Source organism: Hyaena hyaena, unplaced genomic scaffold (genome assembly GCF_003009895.1).
Source record: "Hyaena hyaena isolate Hyena2069 unplaced genomic scaffold, ASM300989v1 scaffold_321, whole genome shotgun sequence".
NCBI classification, from domain to species: domain Eukaryota; kingdom Metazoa; phylum Chordata; class Mammalia; order Carnivora; family Hyaenidae; genus Hyaena; species Hyaena hyaena.
The window spans coordinates 680,544-706,230 of NW_024080953.1; the positions used below are offsets into that span (position 1 = coordinate 680,544).

Sequence of the window (25,687 nt, forward strand, 5' to 3'; positions counted from 1 at the left end):
TAACAGGAAAAATATGATCATATAATATGAATACAAGAAAATTTATTTTTAATGGTTACTTTTACCTTATTACTGTATCCTTGTTTTTTATGCTTGGCTCCTATAGAGTAGAGTATTAGAATCAGATCTGGTGGGCAATCAGCAAAGTATGCTGTGCATGTAACTGGTGATTCATGAATGTCCATTGGATACGGATTTTCAAAGATTGGAAAACTAATAGATGAAGACAATATATTAGTGTAATTTTCCAAAGATAAAAAAATGAAGTAACTTTTATAAAACAAACTCTAAAATCTTCTCAATATTAATTATGTTTCACTTAATTGTTTAGGTATCTTAAAATAAGGATCATATGAACAAGAATGCTCTTTTAAGAATATTTATCTATAAAATGTAATATGAATACTGGTAGAATTTTTTTTAAATAAGGTCATTGTCTTTTCTGTAATTCCAAAATTCCACAATGATATCACTTTGCTAATACAGATATAATGAATTATGTTAAGCTGAAAATGTACTCATCAAGTTGACTTGTCAGTGTATTATAACACATCACCTAGGTGCTTTATCTATGTACAACTTTATGTAAATATTAATATATTATACTTATAAATGTTAAAATATCTTAGTTTGACATGCGTTTTCTAGTGAGGTAATACATAGCCAAGTGTTCTGTTTTTTTGCAGGAATAATTGAAAGATGTGTTTGCTGTGTAGGTGTGTGCATGATTATATGTTTAAGATCATTTCCAATGTAAACTAGAGAACATGGTGGGAATATAGACTTATGGATGCAGTATGTTTCATATCCTCCGTCCACTATAATTTTAAAAATAAGTGTCAGTATAGAACCACATAAAGAATTCTTACAGCCATAATATATTGTGCACTTCTCATATACTAGAGGTAATAGGCACTGTAGTAGAGGGAGTTGAATTTATTCTATGCTGCATAGGTTCTAGGTCTGTGTATTCATGTTATTTCTTATATAAGAATTTTTTACTGGGGGTCAAGGGGCTAGTAAAAATAATTCTCCACCATATTATTAGGAATTTAGTTAAAAATCTCATCCAAGAGTATGATGTGTATGTCTGTTGGCAAGGGTTTTCTTCCTCCGATCTAAAATGCTACAGATTCGATCCATGATAAGAATAGTAGTATATGCAAAATCAGGTGGAAAGGAGCAAGTTGTGTTTAATAAATGATATATCTGATAAAGGGTTAGTATCCAAAATATATAAAGAAATTATATAACTCAACACCCAGAAAACAAATAATCCAATTAAAAAATGACCTGAAGACATGACTAGACATTTTCCCAAAGAAGATATCCAATTAGCCAACAGACACAAGAAAAGATGCTCAATGTTACTCATCATCAGGGAAAGAAATACAGATTAAAACTATGATGAGCTATCACTTCACACCTGACAGAATGGCTAAAATAAACAACATAAGAAACAATAGGTGTTGGAATGGATGTACACAATGGGGAACCCTCTTAAACTACTGGTAGGAATGCAAAGTGGTGTAGGCACTCCACAGTGTAGAAATTCCTCTTACATTAAAAACAGAACTACCCTATGATCCAGCAATTGCACTGCTAGGTATTTGCTCAAAGAATACAAAAATACTAATTCAGAGGGATAAATGCATGCCAATATTTATTACAGCATTATCTACTATAGCCAAACTAGGGAAGCAGTCCAAGTGTCCACTGATTGATGAATAAAGATGTAGTATATATATACAATGAACACTACTCAGCCATGAAGAGAATGACATCTTGCCATTTGCAATGAAATGGATGGAGAGCTAATGTAATGCTAAGAGAAATAAGTCAGCCAGAGAAAGATAAATACCACATGATTTCACTCATATGTGGAAGTTAAGAAACAAAACAAACAAGCATAGGTAAAAAGAGAGAGAGAGAGAGAGGCAAGCTAAGAAACAAACCATTAACTATAAAGAACAAACTGATGGTTATCAGAGGGGAGGTGGGTGGGGGAATGGATTGAATAGGTGACAAAGATTAAGGAGTGCACCTGTGATGAGCACTGGGTATTGTGTCGAATCACTATATTATAGACCTGAAACGAATAATTACACTATGTTAATTGGAATTTAAATTAGAACCATTTTTTAAAAAGAAAAAAGTACTATGTGGACCCAGAAATAAAGAAAGCAAGTAGGTTAAAATAGATGGATGAGAGGTTCTCTGTTTCAGAGTAGAAATTAAACACATCTGAGATTGATGAATTAGAAGTAAAATAAATGGATCACCTTAAAGTCCACATCTACAACTTCAGATTTGATAATAACAAGAGGTTACAATGATAGACTTCTGACAAAGTGAAAAATATCACGAAAATGTTTGGGGGAAATTAGTATGTTAGCAAAGAGTAAAGAGAAAGATACTTAAGAAAAAAATAGCTAAAAATGTATTATAGAAATTTAGATGTGGAGATGTAAGCAAAGATATAAATCCAAGAAATCAAGAAGAGGAAAAATTTGTAAGCCCTGATGCTTGTTTTCATATCAACAATTAAGGGGAGAAAAAGAGGGAAGGGAAGTAGATAATTTGAAAAAGGGTACAAAGCTACAATATAATTACATTAAACATGGCTAAAAGTTAATTATTTGGAAAAAGAATAAATTAAGTTTCTTGTAACAGACAATGAAATGGGAAAGTCACATAGTTTAAAATGTGCTGCCAAAGGTGAAATGTTAAATAAAAACTAGTAAACAAAATGTCAATTCACATACTTATATAAACTAATGAAAACCATAGAATAAATGTATATACTGAAAACAGTGAGTATTAAAGGGCCTTAAAAGATAGCCAACTGGATATGGTATAAGTAACCTATATATATGGCACAGAAAGAAGAGTTGAATACTACTGAGAACAGAAAAGTACATTTTAATAAACCTAAGATTAGAACTTAAAGGAAGAGACATGTTAATAGAGGAGCCAGGCAGAATCAGTGATGACGATCTTAAGGCACAATCCTATATCTCTTTCTTTTTTTTTTTTTTTATTATATTTTTTTATTTATTTCTAGGAGAGAGAGAGAGAGAGACAGCATGAGCAGGGGAGGGTCAGAGAGAGAGGGAGTCACAGACTGAAACAGGCTCCAGGCTCTGAGCTGGCAGTCAGCACAGAGCCCGACGCGGGGCTCGAACCCACGAACCGTAAGATCATGACCTAAGCGAAAGTCGGACACTCAACCGACTAAGCCACCCAGGCGCCCCAATGGCTGTGACATTTTTAAACGACATGGAAAGTAGAACTCAGGCTGTAAGTCATTCAACAAAAATTTACTGAGAACCTACTCCATGTGCAGACAAAGCCTCTCCATGATCCCTACAATCTAGTAGAGAAAAAATCATTTATCTGTGTCAAAGCTATGAACGATGGGAGCAAGGGAGATGTGAGAATCTGTAATAGATTATTTGATCAAATCACATAGGTAATGAAAGAATTTTTTAAATAAGGAAGTGATATCTGAGTTGGGCTTCTTAACATGTTAATAAAAGGAAGGGAAAATTAACACATACAGAGGAGAGAATAATACACAAAACTTCGAAATCTATAGGGCCTAAGAGAAGATCAGTGGGCCTAGAGCAGAGAATGAGGGAAAATAAGAGACAGGAGGATACTGAGCTTACTTTGTTCCCTGGACACACCAAGATAACAACTCTGTCTGTACAACTAACTCTGAAAATGATCTAAAGACTGGCAGAACAGACTTTCAGCAATTAATTGTAGAGAAGAGGCCACACTGAAAAAGAGGGGCAGAGATGTGGTTGGGAACCAAACCCCTGGTGAGACTAATCACACATGAGAGAGACACCACAAGCATGGAGAAGTAGGAAGACTAGACCTCGCCCCAGGCACTGGGAATCTGCAGTAGGAAGGAGTCTCCATTAACACTGGGGCTTAACTCCAGGAAAGTCAGAGAGAGGTAGGAAACTGAGTCCCTGCCCTTAAAGAGCCATCATAATAAATAACCCCAACTGAGACATAGCACAGAAGCTGCAGTTTGAAAAGTTCCTGGAGTAAATGTGAAGATTTATTTACTAATCTCAGGATGTACACTGAAGGGGCAGAGATCTCCAGGAGACTTCTCCAAGAACAAATGTTGGTGGGTGCATTTTTCTTCCCATCCTCCACCTAGATAGCTGCACACTTGGAAACCAGCCCTAACACTCTCCACCTATCTTGCTAGCACTGTGTGCCCTACCCCAATCCAACCACCTGTCTTCACAGGCATCCCTGCGAAGCAGCTCCTGCCCATCTACATCCTGCCAGCATCCCAAGTATAGACCAGTGCCAATCCAAAGTTACTCCTGTCCTGAGGAGAGGAGGAAATAACCCCACACAGAAGCATACTTACAATTTCAACAAATGAGCCTTTTAGCTGGCTATGCAGAAACAAAGCCCTGCTATTCAGTGTGCCCAAAGTTATGGTAGAGGCTGACTGCAAATACCTAGTCTGGCGGCTGGCCTCATCAACCAACAAAAGCCTCTGTGGGCAAACAAGTAGAAAGCCCTGCCATTTCACTGTGCCTGTGAAGACTAATTATGAGCCTGACTGCTGACCCTACCTACCCACAAGACCACAAAGACCTCAGGCCCCTCAATAGCACAGGGACCAAACCCTGTCTAGTTCATCCAGGGCAGGCAAAGTGGATAACTGCAGCTGACTGGTCTAAATGCAGATGCTGCTCAGCCACAGACCAGGGTACACACAGCTCCCAAAGAAGACATCCCAGGAGGACCTAGGCCTGGTGACTAGGGGGAATATCAGTACAGAGCACCACAGGATCTCTTCTACACAAGGCCACTACTTTCAAGACTATGAGATATAGCTGCCCTCCACAATACAGAAAAACAAACACAGAGACAGAGGGATATGTCCCAAAATGAAAGAACAGAACAAAATCACAGCAAAAGATCTAAGCAAAACTGAAATAAGCCATATGCCTGATAAAAATGTAAAGTAATGTCTATTAAGATACTCAATGAACTTCAGAAGAGAGTATATGAACTCAGTGAGAACTTCAACAAAGAGATTATAAAACAGAATCAGGCAGACATGAAAAATTCAATAATTGAAATAAACATACTAAAGGGACTAAGCAGCAGATAAGTGTAGGCAATAGAATGGCTCAGTGATCAGGAAGACAGGGCACTGAAAATGAAGCAATCAAGAAGAATAATAAATGACAACAGGTTAAGAGAGTTTTGTGACATCATCAAGAGAATTAACATTCACATTATAGGGATCCCAAAAGAAGAGAGAGAAAGAGGGCTAAAACTTATCTGAAGAAATAATAGCTGAAAACTTCCCTAATTTAGGGAAGGAAACACATCCGGATACAGGGATCATAGAGAGCCCATAACAAGATTAACCCAAGTAAGTCCATACCAAGACACATAATTATTAAAATGGCAAAAAGTAATGAGAAAAAAAAGTTACTTAAAGGGAAATCCCATAAGGCTATCAGCTGATTTTTTAGCAGAAACTTTGTAGGCCAGAAGGGGGTGGCATGTATATTCCAAGTTCTGAAAGAAAAAAACCTACAACCAAGAATACTCTATCCAGCAAATAATAGAGTAGATTACCATTCAGAATAGGAGAGATTAAAAATTTCCCCCAAAAAGTTAAAGGAGGTCATCAACACTAAACCAGCCTTACAAGAAATGTTAAAGGGAATTCTTTGAGTGGAAAGAAAAGGCCATAAATAGAAGAAAATTATGAAAGAAAAAAGTTCATAGGTAAAAGAAACACATAATGAAGGTAATAGATTAATCACTAATAAATCCAGTATGGAGCTTAAAACAGAAAAACAGAAAATTATATCTACAAAAACCATTCAAGGTATATACAAAATATGTAAAATAGGATATCATATTCATAAAACATGAAGACCGTAAAAATGTAATGCTTTTAGAATGCATTCGAACTCAAGTGACCATCAAGTTAATAGAAACTGCTATACCCATAAGATATAGATGAACCTAATGATAACCAAAAATCAAAAATCTGTATTAGATATACAAAAAATAGAAATTAAACCAAGTGTAACACTAAAGAAAGCCATCAAACCACTAGAGAAGAGAGCAAGAAAAGAGGAAAGGGACAGAGAAGAACTGAAAAAAAACTAGAAAATAATTAATGGAATGGCAATAGTACACACCTACCAATAATTATTTATTTTAATGTTTATTTATTTATTTTGAGAGACAGAGAGAGAGGAAGGGACTGAGAGAGAGGGAGAAAGAGAACCCCAAGCAGGCTCCACACTGTCAGCAAAGAGCCTGATGCAGGCCTCAATCCCATGAACTGTGAGATCATGACCAGAGCCAAAATCAAGTCACTTAACCAACCCAGGCATCCCACCAATAATTACTGTAAATGGTCTAAATGCTCCAATAAAAAGATATAGGATGACCATATGTATTTTTTAAAATGGTCCTTCTATAAGAAGCTGCCTATAAGAAACTCACTTCAGAGCTACATACAGACTGAGGATGAAGGATTGGAGAAACATATACCATGCAAATGGAAGCAAAAAAAAAAAAACCCTCCAAAATAAAAACAAAATGGAGGCAATAATATTTAGATAAAAAAAAACTTTAAAACAAAGCCTGCAATGAGAGACAAAGAAAGGCAGAACATAATGACAAAGGGAACATCTAAGAAGATGATATGACAATTTTAAATATCTATGTACCCAAATTGGAGCACCCAAATACATAAGGCACATATTAGCAAACATAAAGGGAAAAATTGATAATCAAACAATAATAGTAGGGGACTTTAACACCCCATTTATGTCAATGGTATCATAGAAAGAAAATCTAAAGGAAATAATTGCTTTGAATGTCACAATAGATCAGATGGACCTAATCAATATATAAAGATCATTCCATCCAAAAACAGCAGAATACACACTCTTTTCAATTGTACATGGAATATTCTCTAAGACAAATCACATGTTAGGCCACAAAACAAATCTCAATAAATGTAAGAAGATAAAAAATCAAACATCTTTTCTGACTACAGTGTTATGAAAATTAAACACAAGTATAAGAAAATCTGGAAAGAACACAAATACATGAAGGCTAACCAACATGCTACTAACCAACCAATGAGTCAACCAAGAAATCAAAGAGGAAATAAAAAAATACACGGAGACAAAGGGAATAAAAACCACATGCAATAGTCCAATATCTTTGAGACACAGCAAAAGCAGCAAAAGCAGCAAAAGCAGCTCTAAGAGAGAAGTTTATAGCAATACATGCCTACCTCAAGAAATAAGAGAAACCTAAAACAACCTAACCTTATAGTTAAAGGAGCCAGGAAAAGAAGGAGAAATTGAAAGTGGGTAGAAGAGAGGAAATAAAAATTAGAGCAACATAAAGATAAAAAATCCACACATAATAGAAAAGATCAGTGAAACCAGAAGCTGGTTTATCCTTTCTTTAAAATGATAAACAAAACTGGGGCGCCTGGGTGGCTCAGTCAGTTAAGCATCTGACTTCGGCTCAGGTTATGATATCACTGTTCATGAGTTCGAGCCCTGCATCAGGCTCTGTGCTGACAGCTCAGAGCCTAGAGCCTGCTTCAGATTCTGCAACTACCTCTCTGTGCCCCACCCCCACTCGCATTCTGTGTCCCTCCCCAAATAAACATTACAAAATAAAAGGATAAACAAAACTGACAAACCTTTAGCCAGACACATCAAATAATAAAGAAGGAAGACTCAAACAAAATCAGAAATGAAGGAAAAATAACAACCAAAACCACAGAAATAAAAAAATTATAAGAAATTATGAAAAATTATATGCCAACAAATTGGACAACCTAGAAAAAATGGCTAAATTCCTAGAAATGTAATCCCACAAAGTTGATTTAGGAAGATAGAAAGTTTGAACAGAACTATTACTATTAGTAAAAGAATTAAATCAGTAAGCAAAAACTCCCAACAAACACAAGTCCAAGACCAAATGGCTTCACATGCAAATTCTACCAAACATTTGAAGAAAAGTGAAACCTTTTCTTAAATGATTCTAAAAAACAGAAGAGGAATGAAAATTTCAATTCATTCTACAGGCAAGCATTACTCTGATACCAAAAGTAGACTAAGACACTACAAAAAACTGTATGGACAAATACCTCTTTTTTTTTTTTTAATTTTTTTTAACGTTTTTTATTTATTTCTAGGAGAAAGAGAGAGACAGCGTGAGCAGGGGAGGGTCAGAGAGAGAAGGAGTCACAGATTGAAACAGGCTCCAGGCTCTGAGCTGGCAGTCAGCACAGAGCCCGACGCAGGGCTCGAACCCACGAACCGCGAGATCATGACCCAAGCGAAAGTCGGACGCTTAACTGACTAAGCCACCCAGGCACCCCAGCCTCTTATGAACAACATAGATGCAAAAATCCTCAACAAAATATTAACAAGCTGCATTCAACAACACATTAAAAGGATCATTCACCATGATCATTCGCCACCCCAAATTTATTCTGGGGATGCAAGGAAAGATCGATATTGGCAAATCAATCAACGAGATACATCACATTAACATGAAAAAAGGATAAAAACCATATGATCACCTTAATACATGCATTTGACAAAATATAACATCCGTTCCTGAAAAAACTCTCAACAAAGTGAGTTTAGAGGAAATATACCTCAATATAACAAAGGTTATATATTAAAAACCCACAGCTAGCATCATACTCAGTTGTGAAAATCTGAGAGCTTTTCCTCAAAGAACAGAAATAAGACAAGGATGTCCACTCTTGCCACTTATATTCAACATAGTACTTAGAAATCCTAGCTGCAGCATTCAGACAACAAAAAGAAATAAAAGGCATCCGCATTGGTAAGGGAGAAGTAAAGCTGTCACTATTTGCAGATGCCATGAGACTATCTAGAGAAAACCCTAAAGACTCTACCAAAAAACTACTAGAATGGATAAATGAATGCAATAAAGTTGCAGGATACAAAAGTAACATACAAAAATCTGTTATATTTCTATACTCTAATTATGAAACAGCAGAAAGAAAAATTTTAAAACAATTTTAAGACCATTGCACCAAAAAGAATAAAATACCTCAGAATAAACTGAACCAAGGTGATAAAAGACTTGTACTCTAAAAACTATAAAACAAGATGAAATAAATTAGAGATAACACAAATGGAAAGATATTCCATGCTCATGGATTGAAAGAATATCATTAAAATGTCCATACAACCCAAAGCTATTACATATTTATGCAATTTCTATCAACATACTAATAGCATTTTTCACAAAAGTAGAACAATCCTTAAAGCTGTATGGAACCACAAAAAACCCCAAAAGCCAAAGCAATCTTGAGAAAGAACAAAGCCGGATTTATCTCAATTCCAGATTTCAAGATTTAAGACAAAGCTGTAATAATCAAAGTAGTGTGGTACTGGCAAAAACAAACAAACAAACAAACAACACAGACACATAGTCCAATGGAACAGAATAGAATGCCCAGAAATAAACCCATCCTTATACGGTCAATTAATGTATAACAAAGGAGGCAAGAATACACACTGAGGAAAACACAGTCTCTTCAAAAGTGGTGTTATGAAAACTGGACAGCTACATGTAAAAGAGTGAAATGGGACCATTTTCTTACACTATACACACAAATAAACTCAAGTGAAAAACCCAAATGCAAAACCTGGAATCTTAAAACTCCTAGAAAAAGGCAGTAATTTCTTTGACATCTGCTCTAGAAACATTTTTCTAGATATATATCCTCCAGCAAGGGAAATAAAAACAAAAATAAGCCATTGGGAGTACACCAAAATGAATAGCTTTTGCACCAGAATGGAAATCATCAACAGAGGGAAAAATGCAACTTACTTAATGGGAGAAATATTTGCAAATGATATATCTGATAAAAGGTTAATATCCAAAATATTTAAATAACTTACACAAGTTAACACCATAAAACCAAATAATCTGGTTAAAAAATGGACAGAGGACTTCAACAGACCTTTTTCCAAAGAAGACATACAGCTGACCAATAGACACAGAATAAGATGCCCAACATCACAAATCATCAGAGAAAGGCAAATCAAAACCACAATGAGAGGTCACCTTACACCTGTGAGAATGGCTAGACTCAAAAAGACAAGAAATACAAGTATTGGCAAGGATGAGGAAGGAAAAGAGATCCCGGTGCACTGGTACAGGAGTGTAAACTGGTACAGCCACCATGAAAACAGTATGGAGGTTTCTCAAAAAATTAAATCTAGAAATACTATGTGATCCAGTATTCCACTACTGTGTTCTTACCCAAAGAAAACAAAAACGCTAATTTGAAAAGATATATGCACCCCTATGTTTATAGCAGCATTATTTACAATAACTAAGATATAGAAGTAACCCAAGTGACCATTGATAGATGGATAAAGATGTGCCATACACACACACACAAACACACACACACACACACAGTAATATTACTTAGCCATAGAAACTAATGAGATATTGGCATTTGTGACAACATAGATAGGACTAGAGGGTATGATGCTGAGTGAAATTAAGTCAGAAAGACAAATACCATATGATTTCACTTACATGTGGAATCTAACAAACCAAATAAGTGAACAAAGAAAGAAAAAATTCTAGACTCATAAATACAGAGAACAAGCTGGTGGTTGCCAGAGGGGCAACAGTGGACTGGAGGTTAAATAAAAGGGATTAAAAGTTATAGACTTCCAGTTATAAATAAGTCACAAGATGAAAAGTACAGTATAGGGAACATAATGAATAATACTATAATAATGTTGTAATGCAACGGATGGTGATCACACTTATTGTTGTGAGCACTGAACAATGTAGAATTGTTGAATCAATATGTTGTACACCTGAAACTAATATGATATTGTTAAATATACTTCAATTAAAAATGGAAAGAAGGTGAGGGAAAATCGGTTTCATTTACAATGAAAGTGTGTAACAAGAAGACAGTATTCATCAATTGCATCTACTTTTATTACTGTCCGTGTAACGGAGTTGAAAGCACCACTCTAACAGCAATATTTTATATTTGTTTCCATTGCCTACAACATAATGAGAAAGAAAAGAAAGTAAAAGAAGCCCTCCATTTCCTGTGCCCTTGAGTTCCTGCTCTTCTGTATTGTTGTTGCAATAGTCCAATAACACTTATCATGTGCCATTTTCCATTAGTCCATAGCCTAGCAGATGGCCATATAGTATATTGTATAAATTTTCATACCAACTTTTTTGCTTAGGTTAGCAGCAGAAATGTGATCCATTTTATGTGTCCTGAGTCTCCAAATGCAACTTTCCAAACATCAGGTGTTGCCTTAAAAATGTGTTATAATTTTCTGTGTCTCCTGGTTTAGTTTTCATTATTGAGTCAATTACATTTATACAATTCTGACATAACAATATTCCACATGAAGAATATTTACCATCTAACATATACTAATGTCAATTATCTATGATGTCTTCCTGTATTTAATTGTAATGAATAGAGTATAAAAATAGTGTTAATCTTTAAATTAATAACTTACTTGCTTTGCGTCAGATCGACGACAATGAGATCTTTCTCCAGAAGTACTACAACAGCATAAGGTTCTTGAAATTCTACAAAAAAAATAAAAAGTAGAAGTTTTCATATTTTATGAAATAATCAAACTATCATTTCCTTTATCTCCTTACAAATGTTATTTAAATGATTTCAGAAGGCCAAAATATGAGCCACAGTAAGAAGTAACAAAGAGCACTTTTAATTAAAAAATATTGTTGTGTTTCTCAGACTTAACGTTTAAGATCATTATAGGGAATGTGAAAGTGAGAAGTTGTATTTTATAGTTAAATATTTCTCAATAATCATGAGGTGGTGATAGTAGTAGATTATTGGAAAAGAGTCTATCATCTCTGTCTCACAAACATTTATCTTATTCTTCCATAATTTTCCATTTTAGATCTGATTTCATGCGTGTAAGGAGATGTTCTAAGAAAATAGTAGTTCTGCCCTCCTGGGCTATGATATATTTTCACCTCCCTATGAAAGCAAACTCCTTATGCTAAAAAATTTAATTTCTAATTCAATAAGATTTAACAGGTACTTAAAGATTGCCTACTATGTGCCTGAGAGTATATACCTCAAAGGTATAGAGTCTGAAGCAAAGAGTCTCAGGATAATCTGGGATTTTAAGTTCCTAAACTTTAACCCCTCCCTCCTTTCTATAGATTCCAGAAACTCTTCTTAGAACAAAGGATATATGGAGAATAAAACTGACAAAGTCCTTATTCTCATGAAATTTACATTTTAGGCCTGTATACAAACCATGAGGAAGTAAACAAATAGACTGAGAAAGTAACGTGAGCCATTTAAAAAATATCAAGGGTAATGGTATAAGAAATTATTTGTGGGTCAGGCAGAGAAAGACAAATACCATGTGATTTCACTCATATATGGAACTTAAGAAAAAAAAACAGATGAACATATGGGAAGGGGCAAAAAACCAAAATGAGAGAGAGAAGGAAACAAACCGTAAGAGACTCTTTATATAGAGAACAAATTAAGGGTTGCTAGAGGGAGGTGGGTAGGGGATGGGCTAATTGGGTGATGGGTATTAAGGAAGGTACTTGTTATGATGAGCCCTGGGTATTATATATAAGTGATGAATCACAAAATTCTATACCCAAAACCAATATTACACTATATGTTGACTAACAAGAATTTAAGTAAGCATTTGAAAAAGACAAAAAAAGAAATGACTTCTGGCTGGTGGGAGAGCACTAATTTAGTTATTGTGGTCAGGAAAGGCATTGTTTTCCATTTACAATAGGGACTAATAAAGGAAAGGTACAATTAAAGTGTTCTCAATTTAAGGAGTTAAGTATTCGTAAAAATGCCTTCCATACATCATATTTGATTCTCAGTAGCTAGAACAGGTATTATATTACTATTATTCATTTCATCGACAAAACTAAAGTCTAAAGGGGTAATGAGAGAGGCACAAATATACAAAGCTAGTTAATTGAAAAAACTGATTAAAAATTCAGTCTATTTTCATTATACCAACAGTTTCCACTAGTGACTTTAACAGGTATTTAATCCTAAACTCAACAATCACTTGACAAGAATTTTATTCAGAGAATTCAAATCTTTGGTGGGAAACCCAAGGAAATGGCCTTCACAGTCTTGAGAAGCTATAGAACCTACTCATATTTATAAGTCACACGTTATGCGAGAAAAACTAGAAAGAAAACTCCCAAAACTGAGGAGTTAGGATGAATGCAGTCTTCATACTGTTTGCTATTCAATCTGTTTTCAAACTGAGTCTTCCTCTGCTTCTCCCTTATCTCTTAGAGCTATTTTAAATTTTCAATATTATTTTAATATTACTGAACCTAGGGTTTTTATAGGTTTTTTGTTTGTTTGTTTTGTTTTTCAGTTGAAGGAACACTGAAGTTCTATACTATTACTTTCTTCTTTGTCTTCTCTTTAGGACAATCATTGGTTGGGAAGCAATTGCTATAAAAAAATAGCTGAGACATTGGCATGAATGAGCAAAATTCATAAATAATTATTTTAGGTGGTTATATCTGCTTTATCACTTGAGATAGGTACATCTGTTTCAGATTATTATTGTTTCTTTTCAAATAGTAAGTTCTTGGTGAACTGTGGTAACTTCTGAATACAAAGATCCTCTTAGGATTAGGAGTCAGTCTAGGTTCAATTTTATGTCTATTATTTTTTAACACTTTGATCTTAGGCAAATTCATTAACTTATTAGCTCAATTAAATTAATTCAATTTCTTTACTCATTGATATGGCAAAATAATAATAACTTCCTTAGATTGTTACAGAGATTAGGTATATATGAAGATGTTTAATGCAAAGCCTGGCACATAGTATGGACTCAATAGATGTTGATCATATCATTTCCTCTATTAGATTGGTTTATTTTTTAGCAGTCTTTTAACCCTAGCCCCCAACAAGGCAAAAAGCTCTATCATAATTACTACTTCTCTGAAGAGAAATGCATCATTTATGACACTTGTAGAGGACCAGATACAGTTAAATGTAAGTGTGAAACTGACTAATTCTGAGTATAGTTGGTTAGTTACTCTGGGCAATACCCCATGAGATGAGAGGCATTTGTGTTCTTTGCAAAATAAGCTGAATTGACAAATGTCAAAATGATTTATCAATATTAAAAACTGTTAATAAATTTATTTTAACAAATGCATAAGATTTATCATTACGGCTATAAAGAAGATTGAAGTTCCATATTTGTTCATATGGAGTTATAATCAAAATACAGTTAAGTGAAAAAAAGTGTTATACAGAATAGTACATAGAATATATTGTCAATTGTACAAAAAAGAGATAATGTATATATAGATAAGTATACATATGCATACAACTTTTTGGGAGAATACATAAGAAACAGAAATAGCAGTTGCCTCTTGAAGGGCAATGAGTAAATTTTCATTATATACTAATGTGTACTGTAGGATCTTTTCTGTCATTTTCATGTATTATTGTTTTAACGAGAATGCATATATGTGGCTTAGAAGTGATAAGACATAGTTACAATATATTTATAATTTACTTAACATTATTATTAAAATTGTCCTAACATCTCTATTAATGTGCAAAAGTTTATACATACAAACACACACGTAAATTGCGTGGTTGCATAGATCAAATGCTGTCAGTCTCTATTTCTGGCATACATTTTTCTCTAAGCTCTTTAACAGGAGGCATTTTCCTAAATTCAGCTTTTGGCCTTCTGTTTGTACTTTCTCCCTTTGTTCCTTTACCATTCATTCTCATAACTACAAAGAGCATTATATTCTGATAATCCATAAATAAATATTAAAGACCTTTTTCAGCTCTTTTTCTGCTCTCTAAGCAATTTTATTGACTTATAATCAGACTTACCATTTTCTCTTTCCAAAAACTGTAGTTACTGAAGATGAAACCATTATTCTTAAAATGTTATCTTTGACTTCTCTATCATGTTGCTCTCTAAACCTAATTGGTGTCCAAATTCAATGAGTTTCCTGTTTCTATTCTTACAGGTAGCAGTGTTTTAGATCTTGACCATGTTAATGAACATTGCTACAAACACCACCCAGCTGTAATCTGGAAATTAAGATTTCAGTTTTTCTTCAGGCCCACACATTCTTTTTGGGCAAATTTTACTAAAGAAATTGCTTTCTTTCATCTTAATATTTTCTCAAAATTCCACTGTTGCTCTCTATCTCCAAATATCTCAAAAAGGTTTCCAATTTTTTTTCATAAATTGATCTCATCATAGAAACCCTTACAAATTTGAAAATCTTTACTCAATATCCTTTTCAAGTGTCAGGTCTTTCTTCAAAGCCTATCTAAATCCTTTTTCCATGCAGCTTTGCATGAAAATTTGTCATTGACTCTGACTAGTCTATAAATTATATTCAAACCCATATAGCTCAGTTCAGTGGTATATTTTTTAAACTTAAGTCATAATTATCTCCCTCATCCAACCAGATTTTATGTGATTTGATATCAGAGATCAGCTTCATACTTCATCTACATTTTCAGTAAGTCCTTACAGTACTGAGACCATAGAGGCATCCAATAAATATTTGTTGATTGATTAACACAAGTAACTTGTCTGGCCCAACAGCCCTGGAAATAAAGTGCCATACTGATATTCCATATCGATTTATCCCGTCTTTAAATATGAAACTAAACATTTTAAGAAAACTAATAGAGTTGTAATAAAATAATTAATAGATCTTCATAGTTACACAGTATGCTCATTTTGGCCTCCCAATAATCATGTGGGGTCAATATTATTATTCTCTTTCTAAAAATAATAAGCCGAACTAATAAAAGTAAAGTGACTTACCCAAGTTCACCTAGCTAGTGACTGACAGGGCTAAATTATAAAGCCAAGTACTGTGTCTCCAAGTCTAGAGTTCCTCCTTTTAAATATTCCCTCTTGAAAAATTGTAGTTATATATATGTATATACATACATACTGTGTTGTTTTAATCATAAACTCATATTTTACTTTTTATGTGTCATCCTTCTTAATTTTTAGGTTTCATTATTAAAATATTTCATTACTGTTAGATTTCATTATGTAGTTTGCACATAAGCTTTTATGTTTATAAAGAGTCTTTATATTCAGGATGCATCTCTTCCCCCAAAGGCCCTTCTAATTATTCTCATAATTGAAATAAATCACTAACCACACATCAGCAATCCTAGAGTAATCAGAGGTGCTGCAGTTGCATCTGAAGCAAAGCCAGATGTGAAACAGATGCAGTACCACCAGAGTTACAGATCACTGATATCAGGTAAGTGCTTTAACTTTGATTAGCACTGGAATGGATGGGTGGAGCTGGTCTAGGAGAGGCTATTAGGAGACCTCAGTTTCCCCAAGTGATTTCACCCTGGACCCCTATCGGACCCTCCCAGCTCAGCTTCCACCATCCTTATCAAAGTTTAAAGCACTTACCTGACATAAGAACCTGAAACTCCAGCACTGCTGTACTACATCTGTCTTACTTCCAGTTTGTCAAGTAGGTACAGTTGCAGAACCTGCTCCAGCACCTGTAGCTCAGTGTTGTACCACAGAAGATGTCAGCTGCCAAAACTAAAAATATTTAAGCTTAATTTTATTAGGACCTTATTGGAGAAATTATTTTCAACATTAATAGTTTCATTTTTGTTACTTACCATTTGGATATGGTGTTTCACATAAAGTAAGAAATTCAACAATAGGATGATCCATTTCAAGCACTGTGATTGCTTTTCCATGCATGATGGTTAAACTTGGTCTTCTGCAAGCTTTGTCATAGGACAATCCACCAGAAAATATTATGAATGGTTCACTACATAGAAAAAAAAAGTTAATGAGATTGAGAGGTCCTTTAAGATGATACAGTTATCACAGACTGAGCTAATGAAGAACAAGTTTGGTGAGAATTATACACAATATAATTTGTCAGAGAGAAAACATCTGTCCTGGCCCAAAATATTTCAACCAGATGACTTACTATTCTACCATATCCCTTTTTATGGAGGTAAGTTCTCACCATTAAAATTACTAATGAATCAGTCTAAAGGTGTTGAGGTGGGTTAGGGAAAAGGTAGGAGGGCTGAAGGGGGGTAAAGGTGCTCGTTGACTGAAAAGGACATCTTCACATATATTAGTTGATTCCCAAAACTCTGTATTAGTACCATTAGAATATTAAGCTATGTTAGTTTATTATATTAGCCATTTGGCATGTGGGGTCCAAAATTCCTAAGGGACAAAAGAGGTAAATTTCAATATAAGATGAAATGCAAAAGTAACAATCCCAGAGAGTGGTAGAAGGTAACATTAAAATTCTATATAATGGATTTTCTGTAGGAAAAGAGTTATGATAAAAGGTAGAAAAAACAAAAAATGTGATCTTCTCAAATTTACCTTGGGTCAGCCAGTTCTATTTAATAAAACTAACATCAAATTTTTAAGGCAAGGGTGAGATGACTATAAAATATTACAGTTGTAAGAAAGTTATGAAATAGTGTCATAATTTTTCACTTTACTCAAAGTAATATCTATGTCTCTAGTTTATATATATAAAAGAAAATACGTTGATGAAGTATTTTCAATAAGTAAATACTAACACAAAATATTCTTCTCCAAAATAATTTTTAAAAAGAACTAGACACTAATTTTACCAAATTATTTGAGAACATATGCTTCTCTACATAATTTACTTCCATTTATTCACCAAAGAATCAACTAGTTTCTAGAAATCACTCCATAAATTTCCCTTTCTCTTTCACTTTGTACTGTACATAGCATCAAACATTACCAATGGAATATTTGCTAATCTTATGCTGGCTATATAACAACAACAAAAAGAGCTCTTAAAGTTTCCATTAAAACCTACATATAAAATGTTTATACTAATTTTTGTTTATAATTCTGTCTTAATGGTTTAACATAAATATTAAAGTTGTAAGGTAAATAAGAAAAAGTGCTCTAATTTATTTTTTATTTAATTTTTAAAAAATGTTTACTTATTTTTGAGAGAGAAAAACAGAACATGAGTGGGGGAGGGTCAGAGAGATAGAGGAAGACACTGAATCTGAAACAGGTTTCAGGCTCCAAACTGTCAGCACAGAACCCTATGTGGGACTTGAACTTCAGTGAAATCATGAGTTGAGCCGCATTTGGACACTTAACTGACTGAGCCAACCAGGCTCCCCTCTAATTTATTCTTCTGAAGTCCTGAATCACTTGAAGTGAGTTAGTCTCACTTCAGTAATTTGGCATATTATATTACCAACCTAGCAATGTCAGTATTAAGCAACATTTTTTCCTATTAAATAAATGCTTATATTATTAAGACTTCTCTCCAGATTTAAAAATCACTTCTAATGAAATCAGTATGTGTTTTTGCACCTTTTTGTGTTGCTTTGTTTTATAACAAGTGTCATGATTTGGAGAACATATTATCTTTCCATACATATTGAGCTTAATTGCTCCAAATATTAATAAGGCCTAGACATCAAGTTTTTCCACATGAAAGTATAAACTCTCATCTCCTAGTACTAATCCAAATAAGGTTAAGAAGCAGTTTACTCTCCCTTTATTGGCAAGCACACTGGAAAATATGTCATTTCTAATTCTGGAACAAAACCTTTTCTGCTCTTATGACTGCATCAGAAAACATTGGGTCTAAAGTTAGTTGCTGATATATATATGCACTTCTCTGTAAAAAGTTATTTCCTCAGGAAAATGTTCAGGAAACCACTCATAAATAATTGCATTAGATACTTTATTATCACATTAAATCCTCATAAGTATAATCCTCATTTTATTAATGAGGTTAAATAGCAACTAAGCAGAAAAACCCAAAAGAAAATGGAGATGTAAGATTTCAAAGCCTATTCTCCTAAACACTGATCTATACTGCCTATGCTGATAAGGAGTCAGGGATTAATGCAGGTGAACTTGTTCAGAGTGAAGCAGCTATTGAGTGGCAGAATAAGGATTCAAATTCAGACTCCAAAGTCCATGCTTTCACTTCTAATGTTTCTAAAAGTGTGTACATAACCTAATAAATGTTCTGAAAAAATTTTTTAATTTAATAATGTGATAAACACATGCAAACCATATCTCCCTTTTGAAATTTTATAATTCAGGCCATATAGATTCTAAGTAAAGATTCTAAGAAACTGCATAGTAAAGAATCCAATTTACTTTTATATAATGCAGAATTTCTCAGATCTCTCAAATGTATTTGATTACAGATTCCTAGTTTGTCATGAATATAGTAGTGATCAAAGGGAAACACAATTTCGTAAGCACTATACCACAGTAAATTGCCTCCTTTATTACTTAATACAAATGTTTCTTGGTATACTGATCAGATGGGTTATTGCAAAATAAATAAATAGATATAATTAATAGTTTCTTCATACATAAAGACAACATTAACACAAATTAAAAATTATTGACAACAACTTCAATTCCAAAGGCATTATGTTGAGTAAAGAAACTAGGTTTAAAAGGTTACAATATATGTAAATGCATTTATATGACATCTCAAAAAGGCAAAACTATAGTGATGGTGAACAGATCAATGGTTGCTGGGGGTTACGAGGGGAGAAAAGTGTGATTGTTTGGAATAGCATCAGAGAATTTTAAGGATATGGAAATGTATTCTTATCATGATGATGATTTTCAGGCATCTATACATGTGTTAAAATCCATAGTACTGACACCAAAAGAAAAAAGTCTATTTTGCTGTACAATTTGTAAAATAAATATAATGTAAAAAGCATTAAAATTTTTTCTCAATGGGGAGGCAAGATGGCAGAGAAGTAGGGAGCTCCGTATATTTCACTCACCCCCATCTCTCAAATGGAGAAGGCCTGAAGCCATAGGAACCCTTACAGAATCCCAGGAGTTTGGGAGAAAACAACCTTATAGGACTACCTCAAGAAACAAGCCTAAGTACACATGGTGGAGAGTCCCAAATACCACTATGAGTAGGGAAATAAAATAACCAAGGTCTCAACAAGAGAGACCAAGAGACACCATTCAAAGAACACTTCCTAAACGGACAGGCCCTGGACAGCCTTCTTTAATAGAGCAGTACTCGCAGGTGCAGAGTGCATAACAAGCTTTTAAAAACAACAAGAGACAGAAAGCTAGCCAAAATGATGAAATGGAAGAACTCTACTCTGAAGAAATTCCAGGAAGAAATGACAGTTAAAGAACTGCTCAAAACAGATAAGCAAAATAACTGAACAACAATTCAGAACAAGTCATTAAATTAATCGCGGGGCTTGAAAAAGGCATGGAAGACAACAGAGAAACTATTGCTACAAAGACTATGGAGCTTAAAAATAGTTGTGATGAATTAAAAAATGCTATAAATGAGATGCATAATAAAACGGAGGCATCCAATGCACAGATTGAAGAGGCAGAGAGGAGAATAGGGGAATTAGAAGAAACAATTAAGAAAAAGAGAAAGCCGAGGAAAAGAGAGATAAACTGATCCAGGAACACGAAAGGAGAGTTCGAGAGCAGAGTGATACAATCAAACGGAACAATATCTGTATCATAGGAATTCCAGAAGAGGAAGAAAGAGGGAAAGGAGCTGAAGGAGTCCTTGAACAAATAATAGCAAAGAACTTCCTCAATCTGGGAAAGGAAACAGACACTGAAATCCAAGAGGCATAGAGAACACCCCTCAGACGTAACTTGAATCGATCTTCTGCACGATATACCATAGTGAAACTGGCAAAATATAAGGACAAATAAATTTATGTAAGGAATACAGGAGTGCTGATGCATAGGGGTACATGGACCCCAATGTTCATAGCAGCACTCTCAACATTAGCCAAGTCATGGAAAGAGCCTAAGTGTCCATCAACTGACGAATGGATCAAAAGATGTGGCTTATCTATACAATGGAATACTACATGGCAATGAGAAAGAATGAAATCTGGCCATGTGTAGCAACATGGATGGAACTTGAGGGTGGAATGCTGAGCAAAATAAGTCAGGCAGAGAAGAACAGATACCATATGTTTGCATGTATAGGTGGATTAAGAAGACTTAATGGAGGACCATGGGGGAGGAGAAGAGAAAAAATAGTTGGGGAGAGAGAGAGAGAGAAGCAAACCATGAGAGACTCTTGAATACTGAGAACAAACTGAGGGCTGATGGGAGTGGAGGAGAGGGGAAGGGGGGTGATGGGCATGGAGGAGGGCACTTGTTGGGATGAGCACTGGGTGTTATATGGAAACCAACTTGACAATAAACTATTTAAGAAAAAAAAAACAGATTGTTGAATGAGTAAAAAGAATTTGTCTACATGAAAGCAACAAGATAAACGATAACTTGTGCAATATAATATGATACATATTAAAATAACACTTGTTGAATATTTATAACGTTCCAGGTATTATGTGGAGAACTTTACTTGCTTTATTGTATTTAATCCTTATGCTACCCCAATGAGAAAACTACTCTTATTCTTATTTAACAGATGTATACACCGAGGCTTAGAAAACTTTACACATGAGTCTATCAGTAGGTGGCCATGATTAAAAGGGATTAAAAGACTAGCAGAAAATAGTTTTATTAACTGCAGAGAATTTGAGAATGCTAGGGGTAGCAGGTAGAAAGATCATTATTCCTTTTTTTGAAGAGGATCAGTTTATTAAGCCTGGGGACCATCAGGGTTGGGGCAACAGTAAGCAAATTATTGAGTGGGGACCAATGATTTCTAAGCAGAATGGTTGTTCATCCCTAGAAATGTAAATAAAACCAGTTTGTGAATGGCTGATCTAAGATAAATTAAGCAGAAAACAATCCCCTTGCATCTGCTACCTATGCAATCCTTTAAGAGGCCTTATTGCTGCAACATATTTGATAGTGATCTTCTTAAAGTTCTTGCTCCTGCCACAGCCATCCCAATTTTTGACTTCACAAAGTTTTTACTGTATACTAGGTGGAGCAGAAGTATAGCTATTTATTTTCACTGGAAGACTATGGCTCATTTGCTGTAATACCTTTCAGTACTCTTCAGCATCTCCTCTGCTGTTTAGTCTCCTTGTGTTCTGAACGATGGAACCACTGCTTTTAGATGTGACTTTTTAAAATATCGTAGTAATCACAACAATCACGCACAATGTACTAAAGTGCACAGTAAGTGGGATGACAGTAATTATTATCTACAATATAGAATTATTTCACATTAGAAATCTGAATTATTTATACACAAAGTTGGATTACAAATTACTCAAATAAATCATTAGGATCAGTGGGATAATTTTAACAATGTGAAATATCATGGCTTGGATGATGACAATGATTAATTTCTTTCTATTAAGAAATCCATTACATGCCACTCATGTAAACTTATGACAGTACAAACTTCATGCATAATTTTATTTATTCCTCACAAACAACATAATTAGATAGGTATAATTGATGAGGAAATAAAATTTTAAAAAGTTAAATTTCAAGGTCACATAACTATCCTACTCTATTTGGTAAGGATCTTTTTGTTTGTTTGTTTGTTTTTTGAGAGATGGTGCAAGTGGGGAAGGGAAAAAGAGAGAAACAGAATCCCAAGCAGGCTCCACAACGTCAGCACAGAGTCCAATGCAGAGCTCAAACTCACTAACCATGAGATCAAGAGTCCAATGCTTAACCGACTAAATAACACAGGCAGCCCCCCCCCCTTTTTTAGTTTAGTTTTTTGAGGGAGACAGAGTGTATGGCAAGGATCTTAATAAGGTATTTTACACTTGAATTCCTCATTCTCTTCTCTTCGCAATCACCCTTTCCTGAGGAATCTTTGCACGTTCACCCTTTCATCTCTTTGTGTGCCACCATCCTATCATCACTTAAGCCCATCTCAGGTATTTCTTTTCCCAAGAAAAATTTTACTAATCTCTCTTCACTGTTCTCTTCCCCACTCTCTCTAGGCTGGGTTAAATGTCCTTTTGCTGTGCTCTCATAAAAGCACCTCACATGTTACATGTAAACCACTAGTTTATGGCCTTATTTCCTCTACTAGACCATAACAGATTCAAAAGCAGACAATATTCTCTTTCATTTTAGTAAACTAAACAAGTTTCTACTAAACAAGTGTGTAGTATGTAGGGATAATTAATAACTACTAATATATGTATATAATAATATATGCATTTTTGTAACATGTTTCCATATATAATATGCACATGTTTTGATACACATAAAACATACGTAAAATGTTTCCATCCTTAGTAATTAAATTTAAAATGTTTTAATTGTTTAATTATAAGAGTCTAAATTAATATGGATTAAATGTAGCTATAATACTGAGAATACATACCAGTGTGAACATATAAGTAATATAAAGTAGAATTATCCAACTCAGAGTTGAAATAAAATTAAGGTTTAGGTAAGATTTATAATTATAGTAATTCTAGATGAGAATATTACCACTAATAATTACTGTAAGTGAAAAGAACACTGTTGATTTACAGGATAAGACTGCTATGTATACATGATAAAACTTTATTATATATTATTGTTCAATTTTTATGTCTTAAATTTAGTACTATTTTATTATGTTAATATATAATATACATAACTATTTATCTTTCCAACTAACTATAATCTTTCCAATTTCAGAATGTAAAATCCTAAAGTACAGAAACTTGGTAATGTATTTAATTCTATCATGTAAATGCTAATAGGTATGTTTCTGCTTAATAAAATGGAATGATCGTTACCTGTAATGTGTTTGGCCCAAAAGTCCTACATTGTTAAAATTAATGTACATAATACTCATCTGAATATTCAGAGAAAGTTAAAATAATTAACAGTTGCTATTTGTAATATTCATTATAATAACATCATAGATATTCCTATTAAACAATAAGAACCATTATCATAAATGAAGAGGATATAGCCCATTAATATACTTACATAATTATGTAAAACTTTAAATAATACACAAACATCAAAGGTTATTTGCATTTCCTGTCTCTCTTTCTTATATAATTTCCCATATTCCCCAACGTAAAAAATGCATACCTGCTTCTACAGGTCTTGTATTCTACTTTAAGAATTGGTTTACAAGATTCAGATTTTCTTCCTTCTCTTTGACTTTTTCCTAAGGAAAAAAAAAGGATTTTGTTAAACCATATTTAAATTCTATTCATCCATGATAATTTCAAAAGTTTGACTAAAAGAATATAAAGAAAAAAAGGTAGTTTTGTGTTTTTTCATAGTAGAGCAAACTCAGTTCTATGCATCCAAACATATTTGTTGAATTTGTAAACAATTTGTTGAAGCCTAATAATTGACTGCTATATAAGCAATAAAGTTATTTGTAAACTTATATCTGTATTGTTTTATATTCTCCATTCATAAATCTAGTCTTATATAGTTACTTTAACTTTTATGATAAACAACTTTAAAATTGAAGACACATACACACACATACTTAGCTGCATAATGAAGTGCATTATTATGAAAATCCCTACTTTCACATGCAGAAAGATTTGCCATTTAAAACTTATGATAGACTATCAAAATAATTGCATTTTTGTCATGATCTCACAGTTTGTGAATTCGAGCCAAGCATCGGGCTCTGTGCTGATAGCTCAGAGTCTGGAGCCTGCTTTAGATTCTGTGTCTCCTTTTCTCTCTCTGTCCCCCCACCTCCACTTATGTACTGTCTGTCTCTCTCAAAACTAAACGTTGAAGAAATTTTTTAAAATATTGGTCATAAGTATTCACTTTGTAAAAACAGATTTTAAAGTATCTATATTCTATATAAAAAAGAATTGCTGACATAATATGTAGATCATGATGCTTTACAAAGAGAGAACCTTGGCTCAGGGACTCACCCTGAACAGTGGGTCTGGGGAGGAACAACTGGTTGGTGATTACTGGTTTGGGTAACACATAGGAATAAAGAAAACTGAAGGAAATAGCACTGTAAGGAAAGAGACCCCTTCTCCTCAGTTGATATCTTTTTCCTCCAGTGCTTGTCTAATAATGGCTAAGCCATTAATTAAATCAAAATAGTATATTTGCAGTTGCTATATATACATGTATACAGGTGTGTATATATACACACATGTATATATAATGAAACCATTACTGTTTTTCAATCGATACATATCAGTATCATGCACAGATTCCAGTAAAAAAGAATTGTAACTAAATTAATTAATAATTTACTTCAATTTCCATCTCCAATAATTAATTTTGGCTGAAGGTTTTCAACTTTAGTTATATTCATTGACTGTCAGTAATTGAAATATGTTTATATGTCACGTAAAAATTGTCATCAAAAATTGCATTTATTGCTACTCTTTATGTTCAAAGGACTATACTAAATGGCAGGGTAAAAAGAGATAACCACCAAGATGCTTAAAATTTACTAGCTTAAGCAAAACAAATATAAAACTAACAATAAATAAACAAACAAACAAACAAATAAATAAATCTCACCATAAATAAATAAGTGATAGACATGAAGTGTTGAGAATAGTAGGGGTACATGAAGCAGTAGTTAAGAATATTACGGTTTCATTTTATGAAAGAAGAATTTCCAGATTTTTTCAGATGAC

At 33.8% G+C, this 25,687-nt stretch overlaps 1 protein-coding gene across 1 annotated transcript in view; it reads right to left on the bottom strand.

The window, feature by feature from the left end:
- The window catches only part of STXBP5L (syntaxin binding protein 5 like), a 360,126-nt gene that overhangs the window by 153,798 nt on the left and 180,641 nt on the right, over positions 1-25,687 (bottom strand). Inside the window, exons 10-13 of the mRNA XM_039248873.1 lie at positions 24,141-24,219; positions 16,778-16,932; positions 11,598-11,670; positions 66-213 (exon numbers count right to left, since the gene is read on the bottom strand). Coding sequence (XP_039104804.1) covers positions 66-213; positions 11,598-11,670; positions 16,778-16,932; positions 24,141-24,219 — 455 coding nt within the window. The remainder of the gene's footprint in view (positions 1-65; positions 214-11,597; positions 11,671-16,777; positions 16,933-24,140; positions 24,220-25,687) is intronic.